Below are 22,567 nucleotides of genomic sequence, written 5' to 3'. Positions count from 1 at the left end.
AACATCAAACCATAAACTCTTGGTAAATTAATGGATCTCCTTGCCCTATAGCTGAACTTAGCTTCAGGTCGCTGCTCCAATTCAAAGTGCGTCACAGCTCATAAATCCTCCGAACGCGTCCAGGACTCCTTCCGTCCGACTAGGGGGGGGGGGCTTTTCTCATCGGCTACTCCACATCTTTAAAAAATATGCTCAGTAACAACAGTTTATAAAGTTCAACTCACACAGTCTTTTGCTTCTCTTTCACTCCAAACAAGCCAGGACATCGCGTCTGGGAAGGTACGAAGTAACTCATATGAAGAAAAATAAAAAAAACTCACTTCCCTTATCGCTCCGTCCCCATCAATCCTTCTTCCAGATGAAATACAGCCTTTGACTCCTCTCCCTCAGCAGCATAAATTTCTCAGCAGTAAACAGCGCTTCTTCCCCTCCTTATGAAGTATGTCCATAAATTTAAGCCTAATTATCTTCTTTAACCATGGAAATCCCCGCCATGCAGATTAGCGTCCGGGAGTCCTGGCCCTCGTAAGTGCTTTTCAGCCCAAGCTCCCCCCACTCCATAAACAGTCGGAGTGGGTCTGGGGGCATCGCGGGCCAGCGGCCCCTCTCCGTAACCCCCGGAGAGGGTAGGGGGCTGCCATTTACTCCCCTAGCAACCGCCAAATTCCTTACGAAGGTCAGAGGGATGGAAAACAGGTCCGCCATTCCTGCCGGCGGAAACCGGAACCCGTATAGTAGGTTACTTTCAACACACACTTGCCTGCTCTGCTCTGCCTAAGCAAGTAAGAGCACCTTCAGTCTTCAAAGATGCATGACAGCCAGGCAAAAACACACATCGAGGATGTGCAGCAAGGCTGTTGATGGGTGTGTCTTGTGGAAAGGGGGTGTGGCTGAGGAAGGGGCGTGGCCTGGGAGAGTCTCAGTGGCTAGATTGCAAGGCCTAGAGGAGTGAGTGCAATTAGACCTGAGCCTCCATCCCTGTGCTATTTATTTAAGCACTGGCAGGGCTTTTCCCCCCCAGCCGGAGCTCTTCATAACCCAGTTCCTGCACCTCTCAGGTGGGCGCCATTGCCCTTATAAGGGAACAAGGGAGGCGCTCATGGTAAGTTCTGGCATCTCGCGTTGGTATTCTGCCTTTTAGGGCTAGCTCTGCCAAGGCCACTCACAGCATTTGATGACAACATTCATTGCAGCAAAAGCAGTAAAACAAGAGCAACATGTTATAGCAGCAAGGGATGGTGCAAGTGCTAAAGGTTCCCTTCCCCACTGCACCACTTGCTGGGGCGTTGCTGTATTGTACCATGATATGCGGCACCAACTCAAAGTAGCTTTGATCCTGAATGTATTCAACAGCCAGTACTGTGCTCTCAGGATGGGGGTGGCTGGGTGGCAGGACCACCTTTTAGGGCTGGGCGGGACCCATTTGACAGGAAAAGATAGATGCTGCCTAGCTGCTCAGCTGTTCTTTTTGCAAGCCTCTGGCATTTTGTGTATTGTGTTTCACTGATGTCGTCTTGGTGGTTAGTAATGGTTTGGTGGTGGTGTTTTTTTGTTTTATTGCTGACACAATATGCAAAATGGATGGCATTTCTATGGTGGTTAAACTGCATCGAGCACAGTCAGTGTAGAAAATGGCCTGGATAGTTAAATGCTCCCTAACAAAGAAAAGGGAAAAAATGGCTCTGCGCACAGAAAATATGTTTGTTTGTTTGGGAAGCAGGCTATAGGCTGAATGTGCAAAAACAGAGAGTATTTTAACAGGAGGTAGTGAGTTATTAAACATGTGATTTCTCCACTTGCATCCTGTATGTTCCTGGAAAAAGAGAGAGAGAATAGATTTACCATTTGATTATGCCGAAATCAAATGTATAAATTGGCCCCAAAACAAACCCCATGACAGTAGTTTGTGGCAGAGGCTGGCTGAGTATGCTCAGGCAGCAATCGGCGCTCCTGCTGGTTTGATTGAGTGAGAGCACTTTGCTTCACATTCAAAATTAATGAATTTTTTAAAAGCCTTTAAAAGCCATTCAGAACTTTGTGTGCGTGGCCTCTGGTAGCTTGAACTGTTTTGTAAGTTGCAGGCTTGCAGCTGATGAAATTGGTCTTGGTTATGGAATAATAGATGTGGGCCATAATAGATGTAGGCTGGGCACATGGCAAACGGGACAGGCTGCCTGCACCTTTGTGCATAAAAATCTCGCTGAAATTCGTTCTTCTGCACAGTAATTAATGCTGGGGAAAGCTTGCCCACTCTTTCACCTGCCCACCCTGTGAGATGTATTGGTCTTTAGTGTGTCAAAAGACAATTTGTTTAGAATGTGTAGTCTTATGTGCCCTGTGGCTAATCTTCTGGTTGTAGTGTTTTGTGACTGGTTTGCATATCATATTAAACCATAGTTTAAAACAGACTGTGGTTTCATGTGAATAAGGAGCAGGGTGGTGCAAACTGTTCAGAAGCTCCCACGGAGCTCCTTCCCTGCTGTTACTGCTGCAAAGCTGTGAATGAAACAGGCCAGAGTCTGCTTTGATGTGTCATCTGAACCCAGGCTCATGGTTTGTTTCTCTCCAAACAAACCATAAGTGGTAACCAAGGTTTGTTCTTCACTTGCTGACGGTTGGTTGTTTGGGAGAAACAAACCACGAGCCCAGGTCTGGATGATGTGATGAGCCATACTGTGGCTTGTTTCATTCATGGTGCGGCAGCAGCTGGAGTGGGTGAGTAGCGCCATGGGAACTTTTGAGCATCATGCACCAGCATGCTGCTCATTCACATTAAAATTACGGTTCATTTTAAGGTTGCCTCTTGTGCAGGTGTTTGTGGCTGGAGATCATTAGTAAATGATACATGCTGGTCTCAGGGCTGTCCAATTTCCCCACCCTATCCCCTGTGATTTTTTTAACTGCTGCATGACAGCCAGTAAACCAGCAGGTGAAACTTTTTACCTGAAGGGGCTGAGCTTTTACTAGCCGAATTTTCACCTACCTGCAGCTGCTAAAGCAGGGATGGGGAATCCCAACAACAGCTGGAGGGCTTCAAGTTCCCACCCCTGTGTTAAAAGCTCAGGAAAAAACACACAGAGAGGTAGGTGAGCATTAGTTGGCATACTCCATCACCTTGTTCTTGTAAAAGCAGCAGGACAGCAGGCTGTTTCTTATAGGCTTGTCTGTTGAACGAAATCTGGTGCCTCCCGGTATTTTTTGTACTTCTGCTGTGCTAATGGGTTTCACCTTTTGTTCAGCTTGCGCATATACATGTGTTATGCGTGGAGCTTATGCCTTTCTGGGACTCTGGCTCACTCCTACGCTTCAGTGTTTGACAGATGCAAATATGTACACTTTCTTTTACATTACGCAAACCATGAATGAAGCAGCAAGCAAGCGGCATGAGCAAGTACCTAGGCGGTTCTTTCTGGAGATGCTGCATGCACTGCATGCTGAGGAATTTTGGATACCTTTTCATAACAACATAACCATTTTTCAAAGCTGCATTCAGACCTTAACACCATAGGCTGCGATTGGAGCAGGTACCCAGAGGTGCATTTCAAGGCACACTGTTCATTGCAGGTACAAATTTGGTAAATGTACACCAGGCATTATTTATATATAGCCTTTAAGTGCAGATAGAAAATATGCAGACACTTTGCTACACGTGAGGCTTGGGACTCAGAGGTTCTCCCTTAATGATTGCTGTTGTTATGTCATTGATTTATTGATTTATATACTCCTTATATTCCAAAATGGCTTCTAAGTGGTTTACAGCTATAAACTCAATACATAATAAAAATGCACAGTAGCAAAGCCATTGGGGGTATTAAAGCTTCCTCCGTTAAAATATAGAATAAGACAAACAATTGAAAAGCGTAAGAGTTAAAACAATAAAGTCAGGAGCCCTTCTATGTTATTGTTAAACTGCGGCTGGGAAAATGCCAGGCCAGGCCCGTGTCCCTTGAAGGTCATGGCACTGCAGGGAGGAGAAGAGGCTGTGCTGTGAATGACACAGCCTATCTTGAGCAACTTAGCCTTGTGGACAGACACCCAGAGAGCTAAACAAGGGGGGTCAGGTTGCAGTTTGGCTGCTCCCTTCTCCCCTCAAGGCTTCCTAGGCACAAATAAAGCTGGTGGTGTCATAGTCAGCACCCTGGCCGGATCTTTCTCCCCAAGGTGCAGGCCTGGGTACAAGGTGGGACAGGCCACAGCCAGTCTGGGGTCCTTGCCATGATGGTGATATCAAAGGAAATCCTGGTGAAGGGAGTGTTCTCCCTGACACTAGCGCTCTCCGCATTAGGCCCTTTAAAAATTCCTGTCAGCTTAGAAAATGTCAGCTGCTTCCTTTTTTAGATGAAAAAACCATGTTCCCCAAAATGTGGAAGGGTGGAGGAAATGAATATCTGTATCCTGTGCACGAATGTGTGAAATATACAGCAAATGTTCCAACTGTTCTTATTTATCAAGAGCAGTCTCTGTTTTCAGGTCCCTGGTAAATCGTTGTCACTATTTTGACTGTTATGGGAGACTGAGGGATGTTTTCCCCCCCTTAAGAATTGAATAAAGGGGTTTGTGACTAACAGGTTTATTATGGCACCAGCCTTCATGGATCGGAGCCCACGTTTGACAGCTGTATAAATATCTACGGGTATAGATATTACCCCAACACAATCAATGGGGTAATAAAATACAAAAAGTACAATACTGTATATGTAAAGCTTAAGTTATGCAAAGTGACCACATTCACAACAGTCGTGGCTGGTGATAATTCCATCATCATAGCCGAAGAATAAAAATGTAGTCCATGTACATTGGCCTACTTTCCATTCTGTAGGGTTCAGCTCTCTCTCCTCAGGTCACTGAAGGTTAAGCTCTGACTGCATACACCCTCTACATTTAAAGCACATGACTTTCTCCAAAGAATCCTGCCCACGTACGTGGGGCTGCCCTTGAAGACGACTCAGAAACTTGAGTTGGTCTACAGTGCAGCAGCCAGATGCTGGCTCGTGTTCCTTCCAGATGCTGTGTTTTAAAACAGCTGCATTGGTTGCCGGTTCATTTCCAGGCCCGCTTCAAGGTGCTAATGTTGGTGTTGAAGGCCCTAAAGGACTCAGGCTCCAAATAATCTGGTATTAACTGTTACGGCTTTTGCACCCATAGATCCTGGGGTTCGATTAAAAAACCCAAAGTGGTTCCAGAATGTCTGGCATCTGCCCACCCCTACTCTAGGGGGAAGGAGTGTCATTGATGGGGTGCCAGCACAGATAAGGCCCTTCCCCACATCACTACCCCATGCGCTATGCTTGCTGATGGGATCGTGAAGAGGGCTTCCTCTGCAGGCTGCAGCTAATAGAGGAGAGCTTTAAGTGTTTGGGACAAAAGTCATTTAGGGATTTGTAAGTGAGTGACAAAAACTTTGAACTGGTCCCAGTAGCATATTGGCAAACCAGTTTGCACAGGACCACTCACAAAACTGTCAGCCACCTTTCACGCTAGCTGCAAGTAGCCCTGCATGGAATGTGTTGCAGCCATCTAAATATGAGGTTACCAGAGCACAGGTAACTGTTGCTGAGCTATTCTAATCCAGGAATGGCTGGTGCTGGTGCTGGAATGCTGACTGAGCATTGAGGGAGGAACAAAACTGGGGAGATGAGAAATGGAATGGCTGGAATCCCAAACAGGAAAATCTCCAGGCTGCACCATTTTGTTGCACTTCTTAACCCACAAAATGCCAGTGCGCTTATTTCTTTCCGCACCCAGCCTCCACAACTGGGTAGCAAATGTGTCCGAATGTGCTGCTGCTATTCTATAAATTCAACCAGACTTATTCTGAGACTTAATATTTCATTCCAACCTCTTTCAGTTTTCAAAACTATTTGTGGTTTCCTCCTACAGCATATAAAATCTTCTGGCTGGTTTAGTTTCTGATTTTCTGTGGCTTCTCTTTACTGGATAACCTGGAATCTTTATTTTTTTTTTGATGTGCTATATAACGTTGCTCCATTTGGTGCTGCGTCGTGGTTATTATTGTGGGAGGGGTTCTTTTGTCGAAACTGTGATGTTGCATAACCTGCAAGAAGAAAAGCGATCAAATGAAAATAAAATGAGAAACTATTTATAGCCAGTAAACTCTTACAATTGGAAAACTGTTGTGTTCAGTTTCTGAAGCTCATGCTCTGCTTCAAAAACCAGTACCAGGAAGGGTGAATGAGTCCAGCAAGCGTCAATGTGTAATGGGGGGAGCACCGGGGGGGGGGGCTGTGAGAAGAAAGGTGTTAGAAGGTGCTCCTGCCTTCCTCTGTGAAATACTGGGTAGTACAAAACAGGGCAAATGAGGGTTGCTTGGATCTGACACTGCGCCCATATTGACGTCTTTGTGGAATTGAAGTGAGCAAGGAGTAGCACAGGGAGGAACTAATGGGGTCTAGACAAACATTGATCATTTGCCTTTATCCCCTTTCCAATTAGTCTGAAAGTGTTGCATCTTCAGCCCCAGTGAGCATTCTCTTGACGGTAGTTTCATCCAACCTACATTTCTGTTGTGAACATATAAAAATGTCTTACGCAAATGGTCCCCTAAAAGCTTTTCAGCCTGCACCGTTGCTTTTTCCTTCTCCAGTATACTAACCACCCACAGTTAGGAAAAAAACAATAAGTGGGAAAAGGATTAGTTTTGCGGATGTTTTCTTTTTAACAAGTCCGTAGGGATTCTACTGTATGTTATGCTACCTCCTTCCACCCCCATTGCTCCTTAACAATGCTTCTAGCATCAAGACACTGGCCCAATAGCAACCCAACCCAGAGATTTCTGAGACATTTAGTGTTATCTTTAAAAGGCAGCAGCAATTGCAAATTTAGCTTCCCAGAAAAGAAAAATCACCCACAACCTAGCCTAACTAGAAGATCGGTGAGCATTACTGCCCCTGGCATTTCCTGGATTCCTTTAGTTTGGGATGAACTTGGGTTGGGTATCAATCCTCTTGCTAGATTTGTGTGAGTGTGTGCCCCCGTTTTTTGCAGTTCTTTTTATTTTTAATAAACCGAAATTGGCCCAGGCACCTGCTGTCATTGTGCAGATGACAGCTTTATTGAATAATAATTCGGGTGTGTTGGGGCAGATGGAGAAATAAACCAGGTAATGGTGTGTACTGTGCAGCAATTTAAAAATGCTACTTCAAACACAACGGGTGGGAAGGGGGAACAAAATGCTGTGTTCTAAACTGCTAATCTGGATATGCCTTGAGCCTAATGAGAAGGAAGCTGGCAGGCAGTGCCCCCACCCCCTGGTCTGGCTGTAGGTAAGGAGGCAAGCAGGTGGGGGCTGGCTGAGAGCAGATTGAGGTTGGTGGGGCAGTGCCCCTTCTGCCCTAATAGAGCAGACACCACTGGGAATGCACTTGGATTTAGAGGCTTTGTCAGCTCATAAATGACCTCTTTTAAAAAGGGTCACTTTCAGACCTCGGAGTGGATCCATTTTTAATGGACCAGATATGAATTGGACCCTGGGGAGCCTATCCATCCATTGGTTTTCCCCACCTCTGCTTATTCACATTTCTAGCTTCAGAAATGCACGTTTTATATGAATTGCCTCCTGCGTTCTTCCATGAAATATTTTTAAAGAAATGCAAATCCATTTAAATTATTGTATTTCTTCCCTAGCTTTGCATCTTTCTCTAGAAATGAACATATGCAAAATGTATGCAAATCTTCCCCCTCCTTTCTCTATTTTTTGTGATGCAGTTCTGCTCTTTTGGTGTTTGCAGAGCTGAAATTCCCTTTTTCAGTGCAACTATTAAAGGTGCAGGAGTTCTGTCATCTCTCTTTCTGGTGCTAGAAAGGCTCAGAAAGTATGTTTTTAGCTAGGTCCTGGCCTGTCTTATATCTTGCCAACACGACACCTTCAGATAGGGATCCCATGTGTCCAGGCTCTGGACTGATGTGAAATAACTATTCCTTCTTTTATTCTGGAAAGTACAAATTCCTTTTCATTCCCTGTGAGAACTGCACAATCAGCTTATCAAAAGCTTGAAGCTGTTGCTGTCTGTCTGCACAAAAGTATCTGAAACGATGAAGATATGTTTACCCCCCTGTGTGAAATGACGCAGACAGCCCTCAGATTCTCATATCCCACAGAGTGAGACCTTGTTTGTATTTTCAAGTAGAATTTCCGCCTTAAGTGTGCACCGTTTGATGCATTTCAAACTAATGTTCCTTTTCTTTATCTGCTAGTATCTCATTCACACTATTTTTTTTTTACTGATGATAGGAACCATGTTGTGTGACTTTGTGCACCAGGCATATTGTTTCATGTAGGCTGCCATTTGCTCCATGCAATTTCAAATCCCCACATCTAATTATGGCCTGCTTTGGTCCTGGAAATCTACAAGAATATTTACTTATATGAAGCTCCCAGAATGTCTTAGTATGGCAATCCCCTGCCCTCAGGCTTATGAGGCCCAGTGTGGTATAGTGGTTAGAGTGCTGGACAAGGACCAGGGAGACCAGGGTTCAAATTCCCACTCAGCCATGAAGCCTACCTCACAGGGTTGTCGTGAAGATAAAATGGAGAGGAGGAAGAATATGCACATCACCACTGCCTCTCTTTAAAGCAAATACATATAAGCGGATCTATTTTTGGAAACAGCCTTTCACACACTTCCAACATGCTAAATATGGGACTGAGGGCACACATTAGATGTGCACAAATAATACATTTGAGGGTGGAAGTGGTCTATCCACATTATCTTGCCTTCAATAGTGCAAACAACAAAGAGTCTTGAGGCATCTTAAAGACTAACTTTTGTAGGTTTCTTGTAGACTTTCTTGTTGTCCACTTCATCAGATGCAGGAATCTTTGCTGTTTTTGAAATGTTGAGAGAAAGAAAGAGTCATCTGAGGAAAAAGTAAGTTGGTTGGTGGGCTAGAGGGACAACCGAGGGAGAATGAGACGAAGGTAACACTTGAGTATACTTATAAGAGAGTTGATAGTTGTTACTGTAGATAAGCTAGGTGGGACGTGGGTGGCGCTGTGGGTTAAACCACTGAGCCTAGGGCTTGCCGATCAGAAGGTTGGCGGTTCAAATCCCCGCGACGGGGTGAGCTCCCGTTCCTCGGTCCCAGCTCCTGCCAACCTACCAGTTCGAAAGCACGTCAAAGTGCAAGTAGATAAATAGGCACCGCTCCAGCGGGAAGGTAAACGGTGTTTCCGTGCGCTGCTCTGGTTCGCCAGAAGTGGCTTACACATGCTGGCCCAGAAACTGTATGCCGGCTCCCTCAGCCAGTAAAGTAAGATGAGCGCTGCAACCCCGGAGTCGTCCGTGACTGGACCTAATGGTTAGGGGTCCCTTTACCTTTACCTTAGATAAGCTAGAGTGGACACACTGGCCGCATTCACACCATTCATTTAAAAGTACTAATATACTGCTACAAACATCCATGGTTCCTTCCCAAAGAATCCTATGAACTGTAATCTTTTAAGAGTGCTGAGTGTTAAGGGACACCCCCCTCCCACAATCCCCATATTTCAATGGGAAGGATTGATTGTTAAACCACTCTGGGGTGAGCCATAGCTCAGTGAGCCATGCCTTGCACAGACAGATCACAAGTTCAGCATCTCCAGGGAGAGCTAGGAAAGGTTTGAGAGCGACTGTTAGCCCATGCAAGCAATTCCAAGGTAGATTGACGAATGGTTTGATTCAGCGCAAGGCATGACAACCAGAGATTCAATCTCCTCATTCAGGGGAGCTCACAGGTTGGGTATTGCCATTCTATGCTGCTTGTAAGCTTATAAACTTCTCATCTGGAGTCTGTCATTGCACAAGGCAAAATGCTGACCAAGGTGAACCAGCATGAAGTAGTCTGAGTCAGCATGGTGATCCTTCTGTAACAATCCTGAAGTGCTCCCATTTCTCCCTAAGTTTATGCATCTTATGCTGGAGTTGGAGTGTCCTGATTTGACCTTCTTTGCCCTGCCTGAACTGAGCGGCTGTGTTGGTAAAGCCTATGGCTGGAAAGAGGGCCAGGAGTTCTGCGTGGTTCTGCTGGGCCCTCAAAGAGGTTGCACGAAATACTCTCTATGGTGGGATCTTGGCCAGTTATGTTTGGTTCACCATTTCTGTTTGGAGGGATTGCTAGGAATGAATAGTTTGGTAGATATGAGTACAATTGACTGAAAGTGGAGATTCAAGGTGTGGAAATTTTGGGCAGGGGGCAGTGAGGGGAGGCATTGTTTGTGAGGCTGGTAGCCTCACATTAGCTGCCATCTGATAAGGTAAAGGGACTCCTGAACATTAGGTCCAGTCGTGACTGACTCTGGGGTTGTGGCGCTCATCTCGCGTTATTGGCCGAGGAAGCTGGCGTCCAGCTTCCAGGTCATGTGGCCAGCATGACAAAGCCGCTTCTGGCGAACCAGAGCAGCGCACAGAAATGCCGTTTACCATCTGATAGTTAGCCTCTAACCCACACAATGGCAAACTAAATGCAAGGGTACAGCCCCCAGCCCCATTTTATGTGCTCCCCACCCCATGTCTTCTGAAACTGTTACTCTTCCACTCCATCACAGATGCAATCTTCCTATTCGTTTCCTTTTTATCTTTCCTGGATTGTTAAAGGGTCAGTATTTTATTTGATAAATGTACTTGCTTTCTCCCCTTGTTGCATACTTTGGAGGAAAGAAGGTTTCTCTGACCCTTTCCAGATGTCAAAGAACAAATTTGTAATCTTCTGTTCTATGTATCAAACCTTGTGGGGTTTACTTCTGCATAAACCTGCACAGGATCGGGCATTTTAATTTGAAGTAGCCATTGTGAAAATTGAAATGGGTGTTTTCTTGATTCTGGAGTAGATAATCCCAAACACCTTTGTCTCTGGCTCATGAGGGCTCCAACTGATGACCAAGGGAATGCAGCCCTTGCCCGCAACCTGCTTTAGCCCTTCTACCCATAAGTATTTTGTGTGTGTGTGTGTGTGTGTGTGTGGTGCACACAAACCTTCCTGGTCTTTCCCACTTAACCTAAATTGAGCAGGAGTTTTGCTTTTTCTGTGTTGTTCTGTGGCTGCACCTAGAGCAAAACTCTTCACCCACCCACAAAGTGAGGAAGCGTAGTCCTGCTCAGGGTAGTGGGCAGTGTAGTGTGTTTGTGTGTGAATGTCACGCTGTGTACTGGTAGATTTTATCCATGGATGGGGAAGGGAGAGAGGGAGTGTTGAACCTCACAACTTCAGACAGGAGGAAACAAGGACTGCCTTGTAGAACAGAGGAAAACTGCATCTGGTCCAGCATCCTGCTTTTGACACTGGTTATCCGGATGTCCCAGGTGGCGCTGTGGTTAAACCACAGAGCTTAGGGCTTGCCGATCAGAAGGTCGGCGGTTCGAATCCCTGTGACGAGGTGAGCTCCTGTTGTTTGGTCCCAGCTCCTGCCAACCTAGCAGTTCGAAAGCACGTCAAAGTGCAAGTAGAAAAATAGGAACCGCTACAGCGGGAAGGTAAACGGCGTTTCCGTGTGCTGCTCTGGTTCGTCAGAAGTGGCTTTGTCATGCTGGCCACATGACCTGGAAGCTATACGCCGGCTCCCTCGGCCAATAATGTGAGATGAGCGCGCAACCCCAGAGTCGGTCACGACTGGACCTAATGGTCAGGGGTCCCCTTTACCTTTACTATCCGGATGTGTGCGGGAAGCTCTCAAGCAGGGCAGAAACAAGACAACAACCTCTCCTTGTTACCTGTCCCTTGCCCCCTCCCTCTTCCTCACTGGGGGTATGCTGCCTTTGAACATGAAGGTTCTCTTCAGGTACCGTGGGAAACTCCTGTCGAGAGAAGCCTCCCTCTGCAAGGGGCTTTCCTGGGGCGCTCTTGGGATGCAGCCGGAAAGCACTGGGGCAGTGCCAGCGACAGTGCCGATGCCCACTAGACGGGACCCACGTCCCGCTGCCGAGCCTTGGCTTTTGCCCGTTCCTGCCTCGATCCTTCCCACCAGGCCACCTCGCCATCTTCCGAGATGGGCAGAAACCTCTCGCCTACCTCCAAGCCCTCCATGGCAACCGTGGATTGATGGGCGCTGTCGAGGGTGGCTCTGGGAGGGGTAAGCTCCCCCCCGCGGCCAAGCTTAGAGGGGAGGCAGCCCTTCTGCGGGGTGAGGGGGCACCCCTCTCATTTCTCTCCCCCCAGCTCCTCCCTCCAACCCCTCCCTCCCTCCGGCCCCTCCTTCCTCCCAGCCCCCCCCCCACCTCCCCGCCTGCGCTGTCATTGTCTCGGGCGGGCGGGCGGGCGGCGGGCGAGGCTCCGGGCTGGCTGGCATCTCTGCCAGCGCAGGCGAGGCAACGAGCGGAGAGAGGCCGGCGCCCGCTTCCCGCGGAGGGATGCTCCTTCTGCTCCTGCCGCCCCTGCGCTCCGAGCCCGGCCCCGCCGCATCGTGCTGACCGCCGGGGGGTGGGGTGGGGTGGGGTGGAGGGCGCCCAGGGGGCAACGGAGGGGGCGGACATGAAGAAGATCTGGGTGAAGAAGCGTCTCCAGGTAACGGGTCCGGGCGTGGGACGGAGAGGAGGGAAGGGACGGGGTGCCCAGCAGGCATCATCGGGGCGTTGTGGGTGCCAGAGGGGAAACTGAGGACGCGCATCTCACGCGGAGCCCCACCCGCCTTTCCCGGAGTAGGATTCCCCGCCGCTGGTCTCGGGATGTGTGCCACCTTGTTGTCGGGGTGGGGGTTGGCCACGCCAGGGTGGCGTTTGTAGATCGGTGGTCCTCTGCCCCCACCTTCCAAGCCACTGGGCTCGAGGTGATGATGAGCAAGGTGCTGTGTGGGGCTTTTAAGAAATGCCCGGGATGGAATGGGGGGGGCGATTAGAAGAACTGTGCCTCTTCTTCCCCTAAGATGCCCGAGGCGATGGATCCTGGGGGGTCATGGCTCTTTTTACTCTCCAGCCCCCAACCCCGTGGCCACGGAGGCTGAGCGCCTCTGCGTCATGATCCGGCACTGCGCGTCAGCACCTGGCAGGAGCGCAGCTCCTCGTGGCCTGGACGTCACTCGGGGGCCTCCAAGCAGGGATGATCGGAAGGGGGGGGCTTCCCGGTTCAACTAATAGGGGGGAGGGAATCATTCACAGCAGGCATAGCTAGGGCATGTCATCACCCCAACACTGCCTGCTCCAGTAATAACGTACCCTACTACTTTTCCACCCCACCTTACCCCTCCAGCGCTGATCGTCCAGCCAGGATGCCCCACCAGCTTCCCTCTCTGCAAGGAAGGGACTGGGAAGCAAGGGCACCAGATGAAATGAGGAAGGGCAGCGGGGGTTGTCATCCTTCGTGCTTTTTAGCTGTCCAGAAGCATCTGTCTAGGCATCCTTGGAAACAAGATGCTTGATCTTTGATCAGATGGCTCAAGGCTCTCCTCTGTTTCTACAGAGGCCTGCGGCCTTGGCAGCCTGAGGGGAGATGAGCTTTCTAGACCTGAGGACAGGGGTGCCAGTGTCTCACCTCTGCAGAGCAGAGAGCTGTTGCATCCCAAACCAGGCAGGCAGGAAACATTGACACACATGGTGGAGAGGGGAGCATAGATCCTTCCTAAACATCCCCCCCTCTCCTATATGCAGTTAAGAATGGAGAGCAGCAGAGAAAGAAGGGCCCTGGCTGGTAAAGAAGGCTGTAGACCCTAGTCAAGGCTATTGTATCCCCATTGCTAAGAAGGGATTTGCCTCCTGGCAGCCTTCAGCTGCAACACCTCTCTTGCTTGGTACTTACCTCTTTGTCCAAATGCCATTTCCCCTTTTCCCTACCATCTTAGTGCAACTCATATTGAGCAGGATGTCTGGCAAGGTGGCCACCTTAAATTTTGGGCTGCTTGTGCTATTGGCCATGGAGCAGGGATGCACTTTGCCTGCCCAGATGCCTTTTTGCCCAACGTGCCACAGTAGGAAGCTGCTGGGTATGTGATCCTGGAGCCAGGGCTTGCCCATTGCCATGTGCCTGACAGGGGGATGCCAGCCAGGTACCTATTACTGCCCTTTTATTGCATTTCCGTTTTCTTAATGGGGGAATTATCCACCAATAGCATAACTAATCTATTCATACATCTTTCTGGCCTGGCACATGGGCTGCCCGCCAGCGCCAGTCTTGTTTGGGCAAGCTGGCTTGGCTGGAATACAAATCCACCTGGATCAGTTGCTGTTGGGAGCATTTGTTTCTTCTGGCTGGAGTTTATCCCCTTATACCTCCCACATCAGTGATGTCCAGTACAAAAGAGAAAAGGCCGAACTGGGTGGGGTGGGTGTGTACATCACCCTCTCTCTTGTGCCAGCACCCTGCATCACCACATCTCTTACTTATTACAGAATGATCCTGTCACCTCCATTTATTGCTGCACAAGGTGTTTCACCTCACTATTAGCATTGTGGAACTCTAGCTGGTAGAGCAAATTTTATGGGAGATGGGACAGCAGGAAATCTGGGAGTGAGGAGTGGGCGACTTTGTGCATCAGATGCTGTGTGTGTGTGTGTGTGTGTGTGCGCGCGCGCTCGTGCGCACATGCACGTATCAGCTTACACACACACACAAGTGCATCTGTTTCACTTGTCCTGAATTCAGAGAGCTGCCCTTCCCTGATGGGAGACATGTGTGGCCCGTCCTTTGGCAACCTCTCACCTAGGAAGCCAGTTGTAGTTGGATGCATGTGCCAGGGCTGATTTCCCACGTGGATCCCGTAAGTCTTGATGGCTGCTCGGAGCCACTTAGAAGAGCATGATGGAGGCGAGAGAGTGAGCAGAGGGGGAAGCCATTACCAGTGGCAGCACTTCAGCCTGTTAGGTTGCTGTGCCTGCGCATTTGGGGCAACTGGACTGGATCTTTATCTGTGATTGAATGCACAAGATGTGCCTCTTCTGAGGGGACTCACCAAATGTTGCAGACTCCCAGCTACATCAGGGGTCACCAGAAGGCAGCAAGATGAGAGTTTAAACAGTGGAACACTTATTTTTGGGTGGGGGGCAATCTCTATGAGGATTTCCTTCCAGGAAAGGGGCAGAAAGTCAGCTTCTTTCTTCTAATCTGCCTGGATCTCCACAAGCACTCAGGCTCCTGTCCTTCTGACTTTTCCCTACTTTCAGTGGAGCCAGCAGCACATGACCTTGGGTCACACCCACACCATATGTTTAATGTACATTGCTTCCTCCAGAGACTCCTGAAAGTTCCAGTCTACCTCTCAGAGTACTACAGTTCCCAGTACCCTGATCAAACTACAATTCCTAGGAGCCATGCACACTAATTGTAGGTGTGGATTTGACCATTGTGCTTGGCTCTGGTGGATCGCATGCCTTGCAAGGCATGGTGTAGATTAGGCATCCCCAACCTTCGGCCCTCCAGATGTTCTGGACTACAATTCCCTGTTAGCTAGGGATCATGGAGGTTGTAGGCCAAAACATTTGGCGGGCTGCAGGTTGGGAGATGCCTGGTGTAGATAGTACAGTAGGGGTCTGATACACTTTTTGCCCTGGTGGCAAGTTCAGAAGTAGGTGGAAGGCCTTTCCCCTGAAGCCTTTCCCCTGGCCTCCTGCTGGGGTTCTGGTCTCTTTGGTGACTGATGACTGTATCTCATGAGCACTGCCTCATCATCAGATTTCCACTATCTCCCTCTCTCCATCTCAATTGGAGGTAATGCTTTTTCCTTTTCTTTTTCCTTTGCAGAAAGGTGGCCACTCGCGGCGTTTTGGGCGCTTCACGCATGGTGCGTTGTATTACTTCTGCCCCTTCCTGCCAGAGGCTTTCCTGATATGTTGGGGGCTGGTGGAGGGGAGGGAAGACAACAGGCAAATAGAAAAAAAGAGTCTAGTTAGGGTTGAGGGGGGTATGACTATCCTATCCCAGGTGTGGCCCTACAGATGTGCTGAACTACAGCTCCCATTATCAACGGCCTAGGGCTGATGGGAGTTGTAGTTCAGCTGCATCTAGCGGGCCAAGGATTCCCTACACCTGTCCATAGCAACCTCCTCCTGCACCCACTTTGGGAGGTAGACTGTGGGGGTGCGATGAGCTTAGCTGATAGAAGTTAGAGCTCAGTTTGTAGACCTTGGGAGCTGTACATATTCTACAAAGGCAAGGGCTTCTGTTCTGTTAACGAGTGACATTTTATATGTATAGTTTCTCGTACAAGGTTGCAGTGATGGGAGAAACTACACCTTCGCAAAGTTGACCTGTCTCAGATCTCTACAAGGGATAGAAGCCCTGCCCTTTTCAGAATAATGAGGCAACATTGCCAAAAGGGGATATCCAAAGGGAAGCTGTGCATTGTGATATGGTGGCATTTTTGTTGTGTGTGTCTTATATAAGGAAGGACCAAAAGACAGATATTTCAGAGGGTTCGAATTGCTTTGTGCAGAATCACATTTATGACATTTGGGTTACCCTGTCTCAGCTGAATCCTATCTCTTGCTCTCACACACAGCCTCTTGGCTCCTCCTTTTATGTTTGAGCAAACAAGCTCTCTACTTAAAGCATTGTTTCCTATTTTGACCACACCAGGAAACAATGGTTACCAGCTTTGGAACAAGTCAGGATATTAAACCATAGTTTGAAGTTGGTTTAATCGCCTGCAATGTTCTGAAGCTGGAAACTGTAGTTTCCCAGCTTGGACAAAGCAGGAAACTATGATAGTATGGAGGATTACTGGTCTTAATTGCAGGTCAGGCAAATAGAGGCAAACAGGGGCTGTATTTGTGAGAAAACTCCTCATTCATCTTTTGCTGTCTAAACTGGACAATAATAATCCAAACTCCCCCACTGAGGTCCATGTTCTGGTTAAGGTTGGGTTTATTTCTTTGTTTTGCATAGAACTGAGAATTGTAACATGAACAAAGTGGAATGATTCGCTATATACATGTACAGTCAGTGTGTGTGTGTATGTGTGTGATTCTCTGTCCCTCCTTGATGCTACCCATTGGTAATGTATTTAGGACAGGCAAGCTGATGTCCATATAGAATTCCCTATGACAGTACATAGTGCTGGTCCGTAGCTTAGGTGGCTTTAAGATGCATTCAATAAATTCAGAGAGGGTAGGCCTATCCATTGCTATTAACTGTAATAACTAAAAATAAAATGTGCTTGTTCAGAGGCAGTGTATCTTTTATTACCAGATGCTAGGGACAAAATACAGAGGTTGCTCCTCAGGTTAATGTCCTGATTGTGAGCTTGCTGGGGGTGGGTGTTGGAAGGGAGGGTTTGTGGTTAGCTACCATTTGGAAACCGTAAATGCTGGAGTAGGTGGATCTTGATCTGATCCTGCATGTTAAGCTCTATATAGTTATATAATAGGTGGCTTTTGTTGCCACCCAACAAGGTTTCCTTTGATCAGCTGGCACTTCGATTGCTGTGACTTATAGGTGGAGGCAGCAGCTTGGGGGAAAGGGAATGAGAAGGTCATAGCTTGGAGGAGTGGAGAAGATACTACTGATGCTGGACATTTTGAACCCGGGTCTTGAAACACGTGGGGATTATTAAAGAAATGGCTGTTGCAACCCCACCCACCCCAGCCCAAGTTTTTAATTTAGTTTTCATTGAATGAGTTTTCCTGCTAGATTTCACTCCCCAGGCAGGTCCTTATGAGTTTCAATGGCAGGGCGGCACCTTCTACCATTTAGGTTATGTCCGTATGCCTTGCCTTCTTGTCCACTTTCCCTGCACATGCACTCTCCCAAATTTCAATGGGTTTCATGGGCCAGGGGCTATAAATCCCCCCTTCCATCACATGTTGAAATATTTGAGGGCCTGGAATGAATTGGGCGGTAACGCTTTGTTGACGTGTGTCTCTCTTTCTTGCTGCCCCTATGGAAGCGAAGTTTTCCGCTCCTGCAGAAAGCAAAGTTACGGTAGGAAATTGTGCTGCCTCATGCTTTTCTCTTCCCAAGCTATGTCTCATCCCACACCCTCTCCCAGCCTACCCTCCTGGTTCTCTCCATGCCTCTGTCTTCATCCTCCTGCTGCTGCTGCTCTCTTACTTTGCGGGGCTCATCCTATTCTCGCAGAATTTGGTGGGCATCCTTTTGCTTCTCTGTATGACTGGCCTGAGCATCTTCCCTTCCCACACTGCCGCCAGCCCTTCCCTGCACTACTAGTACATGACGGGAGGTTATCTCTGTCTCTCCACGTGAATCTTGCTATTATGGGCCTGACTTGATTTCCCATGGAGGAGATGGACATGCGATGCAGTACATGGATCCCCTTCTGCCCCCAACATTCTCTCTTTTTAACTGAAAGCAGACTTCGAGGAGGTACAGTTGTGGGAGCAGCTTGACACATTCCCTTCCAGCTATTACTCTGCTGAAATAAAAATAAAATAAATCTCACACACGCACCAGCTCTTCAAGTCCTCCTCCAAAAGGAGCAGGGCTCTCAAAGTCTCACTTTTTTTGTTTGACTTCCGTTCACCTGGCATGGCTGTGTTGTTGGCCTTTCTTCAACCTGCCAGTCGATTTGCTGCCACACTGATCTATCAAGCATCACTCACAACTCTCCCTATGGTTTTCTTAGCTGTGGGGTAAAGGCTCCTGCGGAGAGCTGCAGCTGCCAGAAAAATGAGCCCCCCCCCTTCTCCCTTTCCTTTTGTTTATGGAGGAGCCACCATGCCCAAGAGGGGCACACTTCTGGGCTCTTAGTATTTGACTGCAAAGACTTACTAATTTATGTATATATGTTTATCCAGCCCTTCTTTGGGGATGCACAATCCAGGCTGTACTTGGGAGCAATCTGTCATGCTTCCATCTGGAATCTCTCTGAGGTTGCTGTTGAACCAAGGGGGGTGGACAGAATGATAACCTACATGTTAATATGTAGTACCGGTAGCATGTAACTTTTTCAGATATAGATATATTTAAAAAGCAATTTCAGAAAGCTGTAATTGGGCGTAAAGGAATGGTGGCTTGGGAAGGCTTAAGGTATTCCCACCAGCGTGTTTTCCCACTCAAATTAGTTCCCTTTAAACTGTTCTTTCCACCTGCAGGGAAGAAGATACAGCCCCCCTCCCATATCTTTCTCCCTGTGGAGAGGAAAGCAGCAGGGGGAGGGGAAAGGCAATTATAAGCAGAAAAATGGCTGCTGGGGGGAAAAGCACCTCCTTCCCACCCACAGGTCTTCTGATCCAGATTGTAGCCTGACTTGCATTTTTTTGAAAGAGAAAATATGTCTATAATATGAAGTTTTGCCATGAAAGCCCATTTTCCCTTGCAAAGTGTGGCTTCTGAGGCAGTAATTTGCATCTAAGGAAATACAAGAAGAAAGGGAGTGCTTAACCCTTTCCCTGCCAGGGACATTCCCAACTGTTACACTTGCCTCTTCCAATGTTCAGGGCCCTTGTTTACCTAGCAGACAAAGTTCTGGAATTCCACAGAGGTAGAACCACAGAGATACAAATCTGAAGAGCCTCCCTTGGGCTCTTTTCAAGGGAGAAGGAATGGGCCTTCCAGGCTTCCTTACTTGCAGCTATGGTATTTGTTTTCCTCTAGGCACTATGGCAGCCCTCAGTATCTAGATCCTGACAAGGTAGCAAGTTATTGAGAGTTGAAACCTGCACTGCAAGGATGCCACTTGTTGTGCAGGGCCCTGGATAATCTGCATATGTTCTTGCACATGGCTGAGTCAACACAGTTTGCCATTTGATGCCTTTCCCTGAGTATGGTAGACTCCAGGCCATTGCTGTTGGGCACATTTCAAATTAGGGGAGTCCTGAAAGAAAATGAAAACTCCACAAAGAGAATGCTTCTTAGAATCAGATTCATTTCATTGTATTTAGTGACCAGCCATCATGTCTTTCATTACATTCAGAGCATTCAAAATGATCCGTGATAAGCCTTAACCCAAAATAAAACCATACTAATGTATAAAATGACCTAGAATGCCACAAATACAACCCTAATACAAATATTGTTTAATGCTTTTCCAATGCTACAATAATAAAACTGTGAGCATAACAAAGACCTGCTCAAGGATTCTCTAAAACTGGGCCTTGGCGGTGGTTCAAGAGCATCTCTGCTGGAGCAGAGCATCTGACACCATTTTGTATGTTTTTCCTCTGTGCCCCCCATACTTTAGTAAACACTTATGAAAAAAGAATCTGCATCACCAAAAATATAGACAATTATTTCCAATAATGAGTAATTATTTTATGCAATTCAATTTTTATATTGTGCCTTCTCTTCATAACACCAATAAAGGAGTCAATTTTGTCACAATCTGGCCACCCCTTTACTGAGAGCTGAATTTTCAAGATCTTACTTGGGACTTCTGAGTCTCGTGGGATCTGTTTGTGACTCTGCCATACAGTTTTGATGGATGGGTAGAAGCACCCAAGGCGAAGGTGTGGACTGACCTGTCAATCCAAGGTTCTCCCCTCACCTTGTCCTTTCTCTTGCTTCAGACTCGGAGACGGGAGAAGATGATGCCAGCAGCACACAGGTGACCCAACGCAGCCAGCTCCAGGATGAGACCACCTATAGCTCCCCGACAGGTGAGGAGAAGCAGGCAGGTGAATGGAGAGGTTTGGCAAGCATTCTGAGCAGAATGGGCATGAAACTATATTTCAAACTGGACGTTGCTGCTGGTGCCCCAGCAATTCTGCCCCCAAATCCCCTCACAATCCTGAGACTGTAGCCTCCCTGCTGCCTGGCCCTTTCTGAGGCAAGAGTGGTATGTCACATAATACGGTACCATGCCAACACAAAGAGGCCCCCCCCCTCCCGTGATTTGTCCACCATGAATCCTATGAGCAGGGTCGTCTTCTGTCCCTGAGTGTCCAGCTTTTTGGATCATTAGCCAAAGAGTTTAACTCTCTCTTCAGGGTTCCTTTTTGCAGGCAGCTACCATTGGAGCATGAGAATTACTGCTCCCCGGAGACATAGCCAACCTGAGATCACATTTTCCTGGAAGAAGGGCACATATTAACCGACGCAGAACATTAATTTAATAAAGAGGGCAACTTTATATCAGAGGAGGACTCAGCAAAGCATAAAGGGCATTAGATTCCACCGGAATAAAACTGAACAATCGCAGCCTTTAACTATAGCCTTCTCATGCTAGGTGCCTTCAGTACACGGTCACTTTGGACGGTGCTCATACACCTTCCACAGAATGACTAGGCAAATGGGGCAGGGGGAGATAGAGCCCTTGGTTGACCATGCATCCCAGTTAGCAAATTGTGCTTAATGGGGGCTGTATTCTGAATTGAGCAACACTTGGAATCTTTAATGAAGAGGGTTTAAGTGTTGATGGGCATAGATAGATAGATGATAGATAGATAGATAGATAGATAGATCATTCTGCATAACATTATACTGTATTAAAAAACCAATCATGCTTCCGGGTGACAAAGAAACAGAACTCGGGATGGAGCTGTGCACATGTTTACGCAGCTAGGAGCAAGCTGGATTCTCAGAAGTCTGCAGTGTGGGGAGTCAGGTTTATTTCCCTGAGAACACCCACCTAAGCAGGTGAATAGTTTCCATTCATTCTTTTGAGCAAATCTATGAGATTATTCCCTGTACGCTTCTCACTGTTAGCAACCTTCTTTGACTTCAGAGACTTTCTCTGAAGTTTCTCAGCCCCACTCACCTCACAGAGTGTTTGTTGTGGGGGAGGAAGGAAAAGGAGAATGTTAGCCGCTTTGAGACTGCTTCGGGTAGTGATAAAGCGGGATATCAAATCCAAACTCTTCTTCTTCTTCTTTCCAACCTCAGTTTTTCATTAGGCATCTTTTAGTCACCTGTTTGCCTTTCCACAATCTCCTTTACTTTAAATCGTTCTTTCCTCTCTCGAAGTGTCTCTTTAAAAAAATTGCAATCCTATTACCTCACACACTTTTTACTGAACAAAAAAACAGGTCCCAGTTTTCCATCACAAAATAGGTTTCCCATTGTTTTGATCATCCTGGTGCCTCTTTTTCGGTGATTCCAGGGACAACAACACAAGGCATAAGCTCCCATTTTCAGTTGGGCAACTTTATCCCAAACAAGCTTGTCTTCAGTGCCTGGCATAGAGTAGTGCATTTCTGGCCTTCCATTGCTCCTCCTCCTTCAGTAGGTAGTGTTGGTGAAAGCTAGTCTCTAAAAAGTGGGGAGAACAATTGCAAAGTAGGATAAACAAGCCAATGATTGCAATGCACTGTGCATGTTAAAAGAGCTGCACAGATATTCATTTATATCATTTCAATAAGAAATCGTCCATCTCTCCTTCCTTCACTGCAAATGCCTGACCTTGTGTGTTGCATAATTATGTTTCCCTCCACTCTGGCCACATCATCTTGGTGGCTGAGTTGAGTTATTAAGTGACCAACCTGGCCTTGTCTTCTTTTCCTGCTTCGCCCCTCTTCTTTGTCCTTTCCAGCTGAGTCCCCAACTGAGAGAAAAATGCTTATTCTTAGCCCTCAAGAACACGGCCTGACGCTAACCCATGATATATGCAGTGGCACTGCACGCTCCAAGAAACGGACACTTTACAGCCTCCTAAATTAAACAATATTGATAGAATCTCAGGTTATCAGGCCCCAATCTGATGCAAGGGAGATGGGGGGCTTCCCAGCCCCCTCGATCAGCCCATGTCTGTCTT

The 22,567-nt window shown here is 47.5% G+C and overlaps 1 protein-coding gene across 8 annotated transcripts in view; it reads left to right on the top strand.

The window, feature by feature from the left end:
• SPEG (striated muscle enriched protein kinase) overlaps positions 1–22,567 on the top strand; it is a 102,373-nt gene that overhangs the window by 18,791 nt on the left and 61,015 nt on the right. For 5 of the 8 annotated variants that reach the window (XM_035126758.2, XM_035126769.2, XM_060277983.1 and 2 more), the window contains exon 2: positions 20,385–20,474. In XM_035126758.2, the coding sequence (XP_034982649.2) occupies positions 20,385–20,474 (90 nt within the window). Of the gene's footprint in view, positions 1–12,443; positions 12,499–12,521; positions 15,704–15,803; positions 17,842–20,384; positions 20,475–22,567 lie in introns of those variants that run through there. The other 3 variants (XM_060277993.1, XM_060277992.1, XM_035126779.2) reach the window with 3 other exon arrangements.

The sequence above is a fragment of the Zootoca vivipara genome, chromosome 1, assembly GCF_963506605.1.
Source record: "Zootoca vivipara chromosome 1, rZooViv1.1, whole genome shotgun sequence".
Lineage (NCBI taxonomy): Eukaryota > Metazoa > Chordata > Lepidosauria > Squamata > Lacertidae > Zootoca > Zootoca vivipara.
This window is presented reverse-complemented; position numbering and strand designations above follow the sequence as displayed.